The sequence below is a fragment of the Ornithorhynchus anatinus genome, chromosome 14 (assembly GCF_004115215.2).
Source record: "Ornithorhynchus anatinus isolate Pmale09 chromosome 14, mOrnAna1.pri.v4, whole genome shotgun sequence".
Taxonomy (NCBI): domain Eukaryota; kingdom Metazoa; phylum Chordata; class Mammalia; order Monotremata; family Ornithorhynchidae; genus Ornithorhynchus; species Ornithorhynchus anatinus.
This window is the reverse complement of record NC_041741.1, coordinates 35448644-35462507: the sequence shown is the minus strand read 5'-3', so window position 1 is coordinate 35462507 and position 13864 is coordinate 35448644. Positions and strand designations below refer to the sequence as shown.

Genomic DNA, 13864 nt, shown 5'->3' with positions numbered 1-13864 from the left:
GTAGCACCTCGCTGCCCAAAAGTTTATTACTCACAACACTAGCCCTAGATATTGTACTTGGAAAATCTACTTCCCAGAAGGTACAAATTAAATAAATGTTAGAGAGGCTTTTTTTATATTAAGCAAACCTGAAATACAGTCAATTCCTATAAAAAGAAAATGTGCTTGGCTGGTGTGATAATACTTCCTTTGCTAAAAATTCAAGTATATTTTTGTTTTTATTTAATGGCATTTTTCTCCCTTGAGTACACGCTAAAAGGTTTGCTTTATTTCATCTTGAGGTAGGCTGGCGGCTCATCTGAATTTTGGAAACCAAGGAAACTGAATAGTAGAAAAAGGAAGGGGAAAGTGGGGGCGGGGGTATAAATGAGTTCTTCACTTCAGAAAGCAAACCACAGTAAGGGGATTTCCCCCCAAACCAAGCAGTTTATCTCAAGAAGAGTCATAGGAACTGGGTTCTAATCCCAGCTTTGCCAACTGCCATGCCAATTGCTTGGAAGTCACTTAACTTCTCTATACCTCAGTTTCCTCAACTGTAAAATGGGGATTCAATACCAGTTCTCCCTCCTACTGAGACTGTGAACCAGATAGGCCGGGACTGTGTTCGACCTAATTGACTTGTACCTACTCCAGCAATTAGAACAGTATTTGACACAGAGTAAGTGCTTAACAAGTACCATAAAAACAAAACAAAAACAAATTACACTTCCAAGGATTCTGACTGCAGTCCAGCCTAGTGACTGACCATCATGGTATTAGAAATACAAAAACCAATCTGTGGTTTTTCCCTCTTTCTTCTAGACTGTGAGCTCCTTGTCGGCAGGAAACGTGTCTTCCAACTCTGCTGTAGTGTACTCTCCTGTGCACTTAGTACAGTGTTCTGCACATGGTAAGTGCTCAATAAATACCACTGCCTAAATTGTCACTGCTCCCATGGGACTGCTAAGCCCAGAAAATGGGGACCAGGAAACCCACACGCAGCCAGACACTTGCACATCCACCCATGAGCCGACCTGACCCCCAAATACTGGCCACAAAGTTGTGGGTCAGACTGATTATCAGGATGCAGGCATGGATCTCTCCTTTTTATTTTTAAATGGTATTTATTAAGTGCTTACTGTGTGTCAGGCTGGAGTAGATAGAAGTGCTGGGGTAGATACAAGCTAATCAGGTTCGAACCAGTCCACGTCCCACATGGGGCTCACAATACTAATCCCCATTTTTACAGTTGAGGTAACTGAGGCACAGAGAAGTGAAGTCACTTGCCCAAGGTCACACAGCAGACAAGTGGTGGAGCCGGGAGTGGAACCAAGGTCCTTCTGACTCCCAGGCCTATGATCTATCCACCAAGCTACACTACTTCCCATTAGACTCTGACTTCTGGAGCAGATTTCTGCTTCTCTTGTACTCTCCCAAGCACTTAGTTCAAGCTTTACACTCAATAGGTACTCAATTAATTCTGTTGTTGTTATTGCGTGTGGATAATCAATTGATGGTATTTATTGAGTGCTTACGATGTTCAGGGTACTGTAGTAGGTGCTTGAGAGAATATGTTACAGTTGGTAGACACAATCCCTGCCTCTCTATACTGTAAGCTTTTTGCAGGCAGGGGATGTGTTTGTTTATTGTTGTACTGTAATCTCCCAAGTGCTTAGTACAGTGCTCTGCCCATAATAAGCACTCAATAAACATGACTGATGACTGACTGAGGGGGCTTACAGTCTTGTGGAGATCAGTGGGTGCTGTGTTGAAAGAATGACTGAATGAAGAGGGTCACTGGCCGCTGCTGTCTCTGTCACTGCCACCAGCACTCACTGGAGGCAGGGGTCAGTAATGCCTGCAACCAATCTGTCCCCAATTCCTCTCCCAGCCCTAATCCTGCCCACCCCCACTAGCCTCAGCCAGGCCAGGACCACTCTGTCCGGCTGCCCCTCAGTGGAGACCTCCAGTTTACAGGTATCACCAAAGTAACTGCAGGTCTCTCCCCCGAATTTGGTAGTGGAAAATAAAAATCTCCCTGCTGGCTACCTCTTTCAGTGTGCTGACGGGAAGGGAACACCCTGATGGTAGCCCAGTTCGGGGAACGGGCCATGGGGACGGTGGCCGGAGAAACCACAGCCAGTGTGGTGCAGACATCCCTGCTGCTTTCGTGTCCGCGGCAGCCTTCTCTGGGGCTGAACGCAGCGTGAGAGATTATTTCTGGGGAGGGTTGCTGGATGACCTGGGCTTCCCCTGCTGCCTCCGCCGTTGCCTCGGGCCGACAGCTGCTGGCCACAACCGTAGCCGCCACCCAGTGCTCAGAATTGGAGGGTGAGATGTCAGTCTTAATTTCACGGCCTCCCTGCAAATTGGGACACCTGGTCCCTTTCTCCCAAGCCTCCTCACGGAAAAGGGGCAGGAGAGGGGAGAGGTGAAGGAGAGGGCAGCTGTGGTATGGGATGGGACCACACTTGATGCTCCCATATTTGGCTGCCCCTGGGCCATGGGCCTAGTTGGGGGAAATCTGGCACCGGGAGGGCTCTACATAATAGTGACTTTAAGAAAGAAGCATTAGTGGTATGGCAGCCCCTAAAGAAAGCCCAATTCAGCATACTTAAAAAGCAGGTGGTTCAGAGTGTCCACGACATCTCCTGGGAAACACCACTGACCTCACCTCCAACTGGTTTGTAGCTAACTGTCAGAACGCATAGCCCTCGTGTCTCTTGGGACAGATACCCTTCCATGTTCCCCAACTGTGACTCCCCGGCAACTCCCTGCCCTATTCTTGGCGTCAGCAGCCTGACACCCTGGGTGACCCGGGAGAGGTGGGGAATCACCGTGGCTCCCATCCTCCTCTCATCACCAACGTCTGGCAACTTTGGAGGTGGGGGTGGGTATGGAATGGGAGGGGCTGGCATCGGGATGATCCTGTGTTTTCCCCTCCCACTCTGTGTCTCTCTAGATCCCCACATTTTCAGATTCCCCACCCGCAGATTGTAAGCTTGTCAGGGGCAGGGGATGTGTCTGTTTATTGGTGTAGTGTATTCTCCCAAGCGCTCAGTAAATAAGATTGAATGATTGAATGAATGAACGCTTTAGGCAGATGCAGGTAAGGAGCTGAACGTGCCGCGGAGGTGAATTTGCAAACGGTCTTTTCAGGGCACCAATCCTGGCAACTCACATGGAGGCCAGCAAGGAGAGATGAGGGAAAAAAGCAGGCTAGGTTAGCCACATCTCCAGTGGGACTGTGGTGCGTAGACCCTGCATCCTCTCAGGGGGCAATTGCAGAACACAACCATAATTAAGAGGCGAAACAAATTCACTTAGGGGCATGAATGTATTTTGCTGCTTCAACAAACGTTTTTGAAAAATACATTCTGTCAGAGAGTAGACAGAATTACATCTGGTTTATATAGTTCCAATGATCTGGGGAAACATCATGTTTTTATTTAGTTGGATGCAAAACTTGCATATCAGGCCTAAAATGGTCATCACTTGACATTCATTGTTAAGAAAACTCCCCACAATCAAATTAGTTGGGAGGGGGAGAGGGAAGGGGAAAGGAGAGGGGAGCGACAGATGTGAGCGATTCCAGAGCCAAGGGGTACTTTTGGGGGGAATTGCTAACATTGTCTGCAAGAAGAAGCCATATGACATAAGCCCATAAAGTGATCTAGACACTAACCAGACCCTCCAGCTGATCTCCACTGTTTCTGCCGCATATGCGTGTCATTAAAGGGCTACTTGGAGCGGAGCCAAGCTTAGTGGTGGATGCCACAGCCCGTGTGTCTGCTTTGGGGTGGAGGGCAGATGTACAGATGCTGGAAAGCAGAACCGCACCCTACTCTTGAGGCAACTGGTGTATGGCTGTTCACCTAACAGAGGCACATGTTATTTATACAGGGTTTGAGCTGAGCATTCATTCATTCATTCAGTCGTATTTATGGAGCGCTTACTGTGTGCAGAGCACTGTACTAAACGCTTGGGAGAGTGCAATATAACAATAAACAGACACAATTGCTTTCCACAACTCTGCCCTACGATGGTTAAGTGCCTCTGGTATGCAGAACCAATATCAGGATCCAGTGGACCCCAAGAGCGTTTGAAAGCCTCTCTAAAGAAGGGCTCCAGCTCAAGAGCAATCACCCCCTATTCTTCACAGGCTGAAAGGCAGGCTCCCATTCTGGAATATTCATTCTTTCACTGGAATACACAAGACGGAGGTGACCCCCATAATCACTTCCCATCCCATACACACACATACACACACTCACACACTCTCTCTCTCACACACACACTCTCTTGGCCCTCCTGCTTCCCTCTGCCCACTTTCTATTTACAAACATACTGCACCATATTTCAACTCGTGGAGAGCCTTGCTTGGCTCTGGTCATCATCTGCTGTGTGACCTTAGACAAGTCAATTCACTTCTCTGCACCTCAGTTTTCTCATCTTTAAAATGTGATTGAGATTGTTAGCCCCATGTGGGACAGGGTCTGTATCCAACCTGATTTGCTTATATCCATCCCAGGACTAGGTACAGCAGTGCTTGGCACATAATAAGAGCTTAACAAATACCACAATTATTATTATTGTTACCAGGGAATATCATGTGTTTTATGGGGGTTTTTTCAAGTGCTGTGGGGGGAAAGGCAAAGGAGGAAAGGGATGAGCAGTTTCGGTGAACTGCAGGGTGACTAGTCAAACTAAAATCACCTTTCCAGAAAACAAAGTTCACTCCTGACACTCGCCGACTTCTGAAATGACGTAAACCAAGAACACGGCCAGCGCAGAAATCCCTTCTGGATTGCCTGGTCCCGGCCCAGATTTTTTTATGAAAGGGCAAGTGCAGTGTTTTCATAGCTCTTATACTAGAATTGAGCTCGCACCAAAAAAAATAGCCATTTTCCTTGGCATGGCTGCCGACTTGCACTGAACCAGGAGCTCTGTCTGCCTGGGACTCTCCATAAACACTCACGGCTCTTTTCATTTAAATTCCTCTGAAGTGAAAGTACTGTGAAATAATGACTCCTCCCCAAATAAAATATCTCCATATTTTTCCTACTGAGCAGAGGTACTTGAAACAGGGCTTCCTCCTCCTTAATTTGCCTTCAGCAGTCCAGAAATATAGGACTCCCCCAAGCTACTCTCATTAACCCTTTTGCCAGAGATTGTCATTTTCCCTGACAGGGAGGAGGGTGACTGACTGCTAATGCCCTGGACACAACTGACGCCTGAGGTGAGTAATATCTCCTTTCCCTCGCTCCAGCCCCATGCCAGCAATCAATCTATCAATCCTATTTACTGAGCGCTTACTGTGGCAGAGCACTGAACTAAGTGCCCAGGACAGTTCAATATAACAATATAAGGAAAAGTCCACAATGGAAGACCATCTGTGGAGATGGGGAGTGGAAACCAAACCACAGAGATTGGAGACCAGGATTCCTTGCCACAACTCCACTTTGTGCCAGTTCCAGTCTAGTCAAGAAAAACCAAGGAAAGGTTCATCCAGACCAATTTTGATGCCGAATGAGATCTGCTGAGGAGAGACTCAGCCTTTCGCCAGTCCCTCCTCATTCTTAGTACAGTGATTCAATTCTTCCTTGGGCCCACCAAATGTCACCTACATCCGCCTATCTCGTTTTCCAATCTGGACACTGGCGTCAAAACCGGTTGCCTTGGGGAAGGACCATTATGTGTCATAAGTTCAAGATGAAAACATAGTATTCAGAGTGAAATCGAGAAGCAAAGAAAACTGTGTGAATATGGCCAGCTGCGGTCAGAGAATGGGAAATGATAAGAAGTGAAAGTTGAAGGGACTTCTCTCTGGATTTTCTGGCAAAGAAAACGCTGGAAGCAAGAACACTCAACCCAGGCCCGATGCAGCCCCGGCCGCTGTAGACAGGGGCACCGTATAGTTGCCGAATCGGAGCTGGCTGACACTTGGGCTCTCCTCAGACATTGCTTTAATCGGGGAGGGGGGATTGTGGGGGAGGAGGAGAGGACACCCTAGTCTTGGGGCCATGCCAGCTTCTAAATCCCTGCTAAGTGGCCTTATACAGTGCCTGGCACATATCGCTGAAATACAATTTTTTAAAAAAAGCTAATGCCAGAGGTAGCCTGTCTGCTAGCCTGGGTCTTTTATGAGATGGGCTGCCTTTGCCCGCCTCTAAACACCACAGATACTAATCTAGCATTTGGGGCACGGGACATGTCCGAGGCAACAGAAGCACAAGACTTCCTGCCTTCAGCACCCTCATTCTGCCCCAGTTCTCAGTTCCCCTCTACCCAGCTGTGGAGCTAAATGAAATGAACCCTCTCCAGAAAGGTTTTATTTAGGCTAATGGGAGCAAGATGGTACATTTGCCCTGATGCTTACGACTTCGATATCCATGCCCCACCCTGACAAATTGTCTTCTGGAACAGCTGTCCCAGATTGCCATTTCCCCTGAAGAAAGATACTGACGCTAATGTCGCTGACCTACCTCTCTAGAGCCAGGAGCGGCTTCTTTGCTTTTAGATTTTTTTAACGGTATTTGTTAAGTGCTTACTATGTGCCAGACGCTGCACTAAGCACTGGGGTAGATAAAAGATGATCAGGTTGGACACAGTCCATGTCCCACAGAGGGCTCAAAGTCTTAATCCCCATTTTAAAAATGAGGTCATTAAGGCATAGATGAGTGAAATGACTTGCTCTAAGTCGCAAAGCAGACAAGTGGCGGCGTCAGAATTAGAACTCGGGTCCTTCTGAATCCCAGGCTCATGCTGTATCCACTAGGCCATGCTGCTTCTCATGTTGCTTGGACCTTACAGTATTTTAGAGGATGGGTGTGATGTAGTGCTGGTCAGGAGGAAGCCTGGTTGCTTGCTGAGCTAATATTAGCCAAACAAACTGTAGCTTGAGACCCTCAGACTGAGGCTTCCAAATGCAGGTTTCTGGGCTATAAAGACTCCAGTCCCACCTGGGGACAAGACCAGCTCCCCGAAGCAAGGTGAGACTTCTCAGCGTCCTCTTTGGTGAGGCTTTCCGCTGACCTGGGCCTGACTGAATTTTGGCGAGTGTGACGCTGCTGAGGGCTGGCACCAAATCATGACAATCCAGCCTTTCTTGAGGTTTCTAGGGTCAGAAGTCTATTGTAATATAAGGACTCCATTCAGTCTGAATGGGCCTTATCTGTTTCTGCACCTGCGCTGTCTGTCTCAGATTGCAAGTGAGGGTGTGATAGAGACCGGTTCTATTTAACTAATTTTATTCTTGCCCCAACACAACACCAAGGGCATGCTGTTAAACTTAATAAGTACTTTTTGATGATAATGAAAAATTGTTTTTTTTCCCTAAGTGCCAAACTGAAAATATTTGATTTTATTAAATATTTTAACTAAAAACACTGCACCTGTCCAGGATAATATGCACAACTAATGGCAAAAAAAACTCAGTTTCAAATATTTGAAATTTAAGCGAAATGACTTGACAAAGTTACTAGCAAGTCAAGCTTTCTGCCCCCTAGAAGAAAATTATCAGTCTTCGGGTTTGTTTCAACTTAGTCCATTCTTCAAAACACTTACCACTTTTAAAAGTGAAAAATGACACTGGACTAGGGCGATCAAGATATTTTTGGCTCTGAAAAATTTGCTCAGATTTCCTATCACCTTCACCTCTTGCAAACTTGTAGGTTAATACTGGTTTTTTAGTTTGCCCTCATCTCGTATTGCATGTAGTTGATGCTAGCCCTGATGTTGGTCCAGTGGAAAGAATACAACACTTAGAAGCAGAACCACTTAGGGCATTTGCCAAGTGGACAGAAACCTAGACAGTAGCTCTAGACTGTAAACTCACTGTGGGTAGGGAATGTGTCGGTTATATTGTTATACTGTACTCTCCCAAGTGCTTAATACAGTGCTCTGCACACTGTAAACACTCAATAAATACCCCTAAAGATGAAATCTTGAAAAACAGTTGGCTAATGAGGAAGGAAAAGACCAAAGCGCCTTCAGGTTATGGTAGCATGGCTCAGTGGAAAGAGCACAGGCTGGGAAGTCAGAGATCATGGGTTCAACTCCCAGCTCCGCCACTTGTCAGCTGTGTGATTTTGGGCAAGTCACTTAACTTCTCTGGGCCTCAGTTATCTCATCTGTAAAATGGACATTAAGACTGTGAACCCCACGTGGGACAAGCTGATCACCTTGTAACCTCTCCAGTGTTTACAACAGTACTTTGCACATAGTAAGCACTTAACAAATGCCATTATTATTACTATTATTATTATTATTACCATTGGCACTAGATTGCAGGTCACTTTTTCTTCACTAAAAACTTCACGTGCACTAGGCAAAGGGCAGCATCTCTATCCCACTGGTTCCACTCCATGCCTCAACTGGAAGATGACTGACAGGGATAACAAGAGTGCGAATGATCCCGCATAAGCCACTAGCACTTCAATCAATTCCTCTGTGCAGATTCTCAGGCCTGAAGTCTTACACTACTTCCCACACTGCATTCCTCCCTCCCCGCCACCATTTGACAGGACACTCCATCGTCAGTAGATATTGCTATGTACATTATGGAATGCATTGTTCTCTCCAATTTCAATGGATCAAACTTGAATCCATAAACGTTTACTCCCATCTCTTACAATAACTTGACAATCCAAATGAAAGTCTGTTAGGAACTAGCTACGGTTTGTATTTCACCTTTACCGAAATAGCTCTTAAGCTGCTCTTACGACAGCCATGTGGATAATTCCTCTAGCACTTTATAAATCCTGAAGCCCAACAGTAAAATTAATATCAAACACCACTAAAGTAGTTGAACTTAGCAGCCTACCATCATTATCTACAGGTATTATTGCAACCTCTTAAGTATTTATAACATGTTGACATGGGCAGTAACTAAGCACTGTAGTAATAAAATCTATACATTCCAAAACCCACAATATACACATCTAAAAGCTGCCAATATGATTAAATAAACCCTCCTATTACTTTTTTTCTTTCTACTGCATAAAAGTTGGCCACAGGCTTGTAGTTTTTCATATGCACGATTTATGGCAGTGTGTTTGAAATATAATATGATAGGGATAATAGTGTTCCCTGTGCCTGCCCACCAGATCAATCAGTTGGGTATGTTTCCCTATCAAGCCCAGCCCTGACTGTAATGTCACCCAAGACTTAATGACTAAAACTCTGACAAAGAACAAAAACTAAGGAAAACCTCACAAACAGAACAACTTGTTTAACAGGATTCTGAAAACAGGGATGTCACTTTGATATTCACAGAGATGGGTTCAGTAAATGTGCTGGACAGAAAACTGGCAGCTGTTTTGTATTTTTTATGGTATTTGTTAAGCACTTATTATGTGCCAAGACCAGTTGTAGGCATGGGGGTAGATACAAGCTCCCAAGCTCCCAAGCCCGTACTCTATCCACTACACCAAGCTGATCTTCAAGGCGTTCAAAGTGGCCAGGTAGTCCCTGATGATCGATCAATCAATCAATCAGTAGTATTCATTGAGCACTTAATGGGTGCAGATTCTATACTAAGCGCTTGGGAAAGCACAGTCGAGTTGGAAGATACAATCCCTGCCCAAAACTTATGATCTTCCCTCCTGGCCCCACCCACATCACCTCTCTATAAGAAACTGAACTGCTAGAGCTGTGGCAGTAAGGAAAGCAGCAGTGGAGAAGCACTACTAAGGAATCGGCATTCGTTGAGAGATGTGGATTGATACTCTGCCAGGTTCCCCCTAAGATCATCTGCTGGCCCACAGCTGGCAAATTCACCCCACGGTCAAGGATCTCCATTGGCATTCTCGAGCCAAATGCTGTCCCCAAGTTCTACCACCCAGGCATATGTATATTAGTAGTAGTAACTGTATTCAATTAATATTCAATATATTGTCCAGTGTCTCAAGGATAGACAAAAATAGCAAAAATTGAATTAAGAAGGCTAGCGGGGCCTTAGGGAGGACAACGTGGCACCAAAGTTGCATCGACCTTCCAACTCGACTGAAAGTCTTCAGGTCACCTGAAACATCCAATCTTCTCTGTGTCTGTAAGACTGAATTTCCCAAAGGCTGCATTTGACTTCTCTGGCAATTCCATCAGGGCCACCTACAGACCATCAAGAACCTCCAAAAGCAAAAATGACTGGGGGGTTGTTGGAATCTAAGGGGTTGTTGGAACCCAGTCAGTTCCACAGCCTCAAAGCCAGGTCCACTGCCTCATGCTTTGGCTGGGTGATACGGTCCTATCCTGAAGACCGTATAGCAGTGGTATGGTTTTTGTTGTTATAACTGTTAACAAATAAGGGACAAATTAGGGAAGGGAGGGCCAATGTGAAACCAACACTGTTGCCAAAATCATCATGTTGACATCAACCTCATGATGTTTGCATCAAGACTGTGACAGCCGTGGACCAGATGACTCTCCAAGGTTTCCTCCAGCCCAGGATTAACATTTGTGTTGGGCTCATCACACGCAAGAACCCTCACAAGACTCGGTGGGTATCTGCCTGTGGAGGAAATGTAACTGGCTGGGTCCTGACACAAAGAGGAGTTTTCTACTTTTGGCAGACTGATTAGGAGACTAAAATAATAGAAACTGAAGCAAAAAGCTACTGTCATCTCTGGATCAGAACTTCTGGCCCCTGTCCCAGCAGGCAATCTTACCTCTTGATACCCCAAGTCCCCATACTCACTGGGTAACTTGGAATCCAGGGAATCACGTTAAAAGCGATCCGGTCCTGAACCTTAACATGAGAAGCAGCATGGCGTACTGAATAGAGCACAAGCCTGGGAGTCAAAAGCTCATGGGTTCATTCTAATCCTAGCTCGGCCAACTGTCTGCTGTGTGACCTTGGGTAAGTCACTTTACTTCTGTGGGCCTCAGTTCCCTCTTCTGTAAAATGGGGATTGTGACTTTGAGCCCCACGTGAGACAGAGACTGTGTACAACCTGATTTTCTTGTACCTACCCCAGCGCTTAGTACAGTGCCCAGCACATAGTAAGCGCTTAACAAATACTATATTGTTATTACTTCAGCATCACTTTGCAGGGAATTATAAATAAATGCCAATAAATACTATAGATGATGACGTTGATGATCTAATGTCTTTCTCCCCCTCTAGGCTTAAACTTGTTGTGGGCAGGGAAGAATGGGTCTATCAACAGTTGTACTGTACTCTCCCAAGCATTTAGTACAGTAATCTACACACAGTAAGCACTCGACAAATACCACCGATAGATGGATTTGGGGCCCAGTTATCCCCAGAAAACTCCTATCATTAGAAACGTTTTTCTGCAATTTATTTTCCCAACTTAGCTCAAAACACACAACCAGCAGCAAACTCAGGAGACGGCAGTGTCTCTCCCTGGCCCGTCTCAGTCGCAGTGAAAGGTTTACCTTGTCATAATAGTATCTGAGGGCTCTGCTCAGTTTGTCGTAATTCATATTTGTTTTATTTTTTCGTAGTCCCCACAGCTTGGCCACCTCTTCCGCTTTGAGTAGCTTGAACTCGCCATCATTTGACGTCCAACAGATCAAGTGCTCATGCTTCTGGTCGAGCAGTAACTGCAACAGGAACTGCCACAGTGTGATTGCACTCTCCATACCTGCAAGGGACAAGAAAGCTCAGGTGAGCGACAGCAGCCAAACCCCAGCACTGTTGGGCTCCAACACTGCTCTTGGATACAGCCTTGATGCTAATGATGGTGGTGGCCGTATTGATTGAGCAGGTACTGTGTACCAAGCACTGTACTACTCAGGTGAAAGCAAGATAATTAGATCAGACACAGTCCCCACCCCACACAGGGTTCCCAGCCTAAGGGAGAGGGAGATCAGGTATTTTATCTCCATTTTGCAGATGAGGAAACTGAGGCTCAGAGAAGTTAAGTGACTTGCCCAAGGTCTCACACTGTAAGCAAGTGGCAGAGCTAGGACTAGAATCCAGGTCTCCTGACTCCCAGTCGTATGTTCTTTCCACTAGGTTATGCAGGCCTTCCCTGGGAACCTAGAAGGATGTGCAAGCATCACCTGACAAACATTAATTACTAAGAATAAATACAACAAAGTAAGACTTGCACAAAGGCAACCAAGTAATTGCTCAAAGAAAACTTTTACTTTCGTTAGTTTCCATTCTAAGCTATTAAGCCATCCAAAATTGAAGTTTTAATTAGATTATTTTCCTGAGATCTCAACTGCTTCCAAGCCCTTGACCTTCTAAAGGATTAACCTGACTTTCAATGCTGATTATCACTCCTTTACCAAAATAAAAATAAAAATGGTAATCACATTCAAATGCTTACAATGGGCTACTGCAATGAACTAGAGAGTACATAGACAGTGTCTCTGAAAGATGACATTCCTGACCCTGAAGAGGATATGGGGGTGTAGGGGTTTGAGGGTGATAGATGGGTGGGAAATGTTCACAGTGAAAATGAATCGGAATAGTTAATTATAACAGATAAAGAGGAATTATCAATTTATGACAATAAAAACCATAACAATGCCTTGCTATATGGTCCTCAGGCAACTAAGAGGTCTGGACACACAGGTCTGTGTGAAAAACTAACCCAAGCTGCTTATGTTCTGAGATTTGGGAAAGCAGGATGCTGAAGGCCTCCGAGGCTCGGATCGGCTCCTGGGGCTCAGATACCGGGGCTCGGGCTATGCGCTCGCTGGGTCTTGCCCACGCTCCACTCCTGAGGTGGGTGAGGCTCCTCCCCAGAGCTGGCAACAGGAATGGAGGGAACAGCAGTGAGAAAGGAGTGAAGAGACAGGAGGAAGGAAGGGAGCAGTAGTGAGAAGCAGCATGGCGTAGTGAATACAGCACGGGCCTAGGAATCAGAAGTTCATGGGTTCTAACCCCGGATCTGCCACTTGTCTGCTGTGTGACCTTGGGCAAGTCACCTCACTTCTCTGGGCCTCGGTTACCTGTCTGTAAAATGGGGATTGAGACTGTGAGCCCCATTTGGGACAGGGACTGTGTCCAACCCGCTCTACTTGTATCCACCCCAGTACTTAGTAGTGCCTGACACATAGTTTAGTACTTAACAAATACCATAATTATTATTATTAGTGAGAAAGGGAGGGGGTGGTAGAGGTGGGGCAGGAGTGAGGAACGGAAGGAGGGGACAGCATCAGCGGAGAATGGTAAGGAAGAGAGTGTAGAGTGGTGAGGGAGGAGGCGGTAATAAGGAAGGGATGGGACAGTTGTGAGAAAGGGAGGGAACCTTAGGGAGGAAGAGAGGGGCGGCGCTGAGGAAGGAAGGGGGCTGGTGGTATGGGGCAGTTTGGAGGATGAGGGGTCGATCTCCTATCCCTGATGCCAGAGGACACCCGCTCTGAGTGACCCCCCCCCCCCGGCCCCGACACCCCATCTGAGAAGGGGGCAGCGATGGAAGGAGTGGCTTGGGAGGCCACCAGGTGCTATAGGAGAGGGGAATACAATCCCCTCACGGGTCCCTCGGGAACCCCACTTTGAGAAACTCCAGACTGGAACAATAGTTTCCCTAACTGCAATAACTCTAAGGCATATTCGCAAACAGAAATGCCACACTTAAAAGGCCAGGCAAGACCCTTCTCAATGTCAGGCGTCTGATGGTTTTTCCAGCAGGTTACCCAAGGAAATCACTGTTTCCCAGCACTCAGCCCCCAATCCATGCAGGATGCTAAATTAGAAAAGAGGTATTAGATTGAGTGTTTTAACTCTGAATTTTAGTAGTTTAAAAAAAAATAAAGCTGGATTTAGCAGTCCCTGGATAGAAAACACAATAGGTTCCTGAAAACTGTCTTAAATCAAAACTAATTTTTCTATAAGGAGCAATGTTACAAATGGGGATTGGCAACCCTATATTAACAAAATTACCCAGAGTTGTGTACTCAGTGG

The 13864-nt window shown here is 46.0% G+C and overlaps 1 protein-coding gene across 5 annotated transcripts in view; it reads right to left on the bottom strand.

Moving 5' to 3' along the window:
* The window catches only part of ELK3 (ETS transcription factor ELK3), a 52345-nt gene that overhangs the window by 13906 nt on the left and 24575 nt on the right, over positions 1 to 13864 (bottom strand). For all 5 annotated transcript variants that reach the window (XM_029078746.2, XM_001510934.6, XM_007670051.3 and 2 more), the window contains one exon: positions 11380 to 11588. In XM_029078746.2, coding sequence (XP_028934579.1) covers positions 11380 to 11588 — 209 coding nt within the window. The remainder of the gene's footprint in view (positions 1 to 11379; positions 11589 to 13864) is intronic.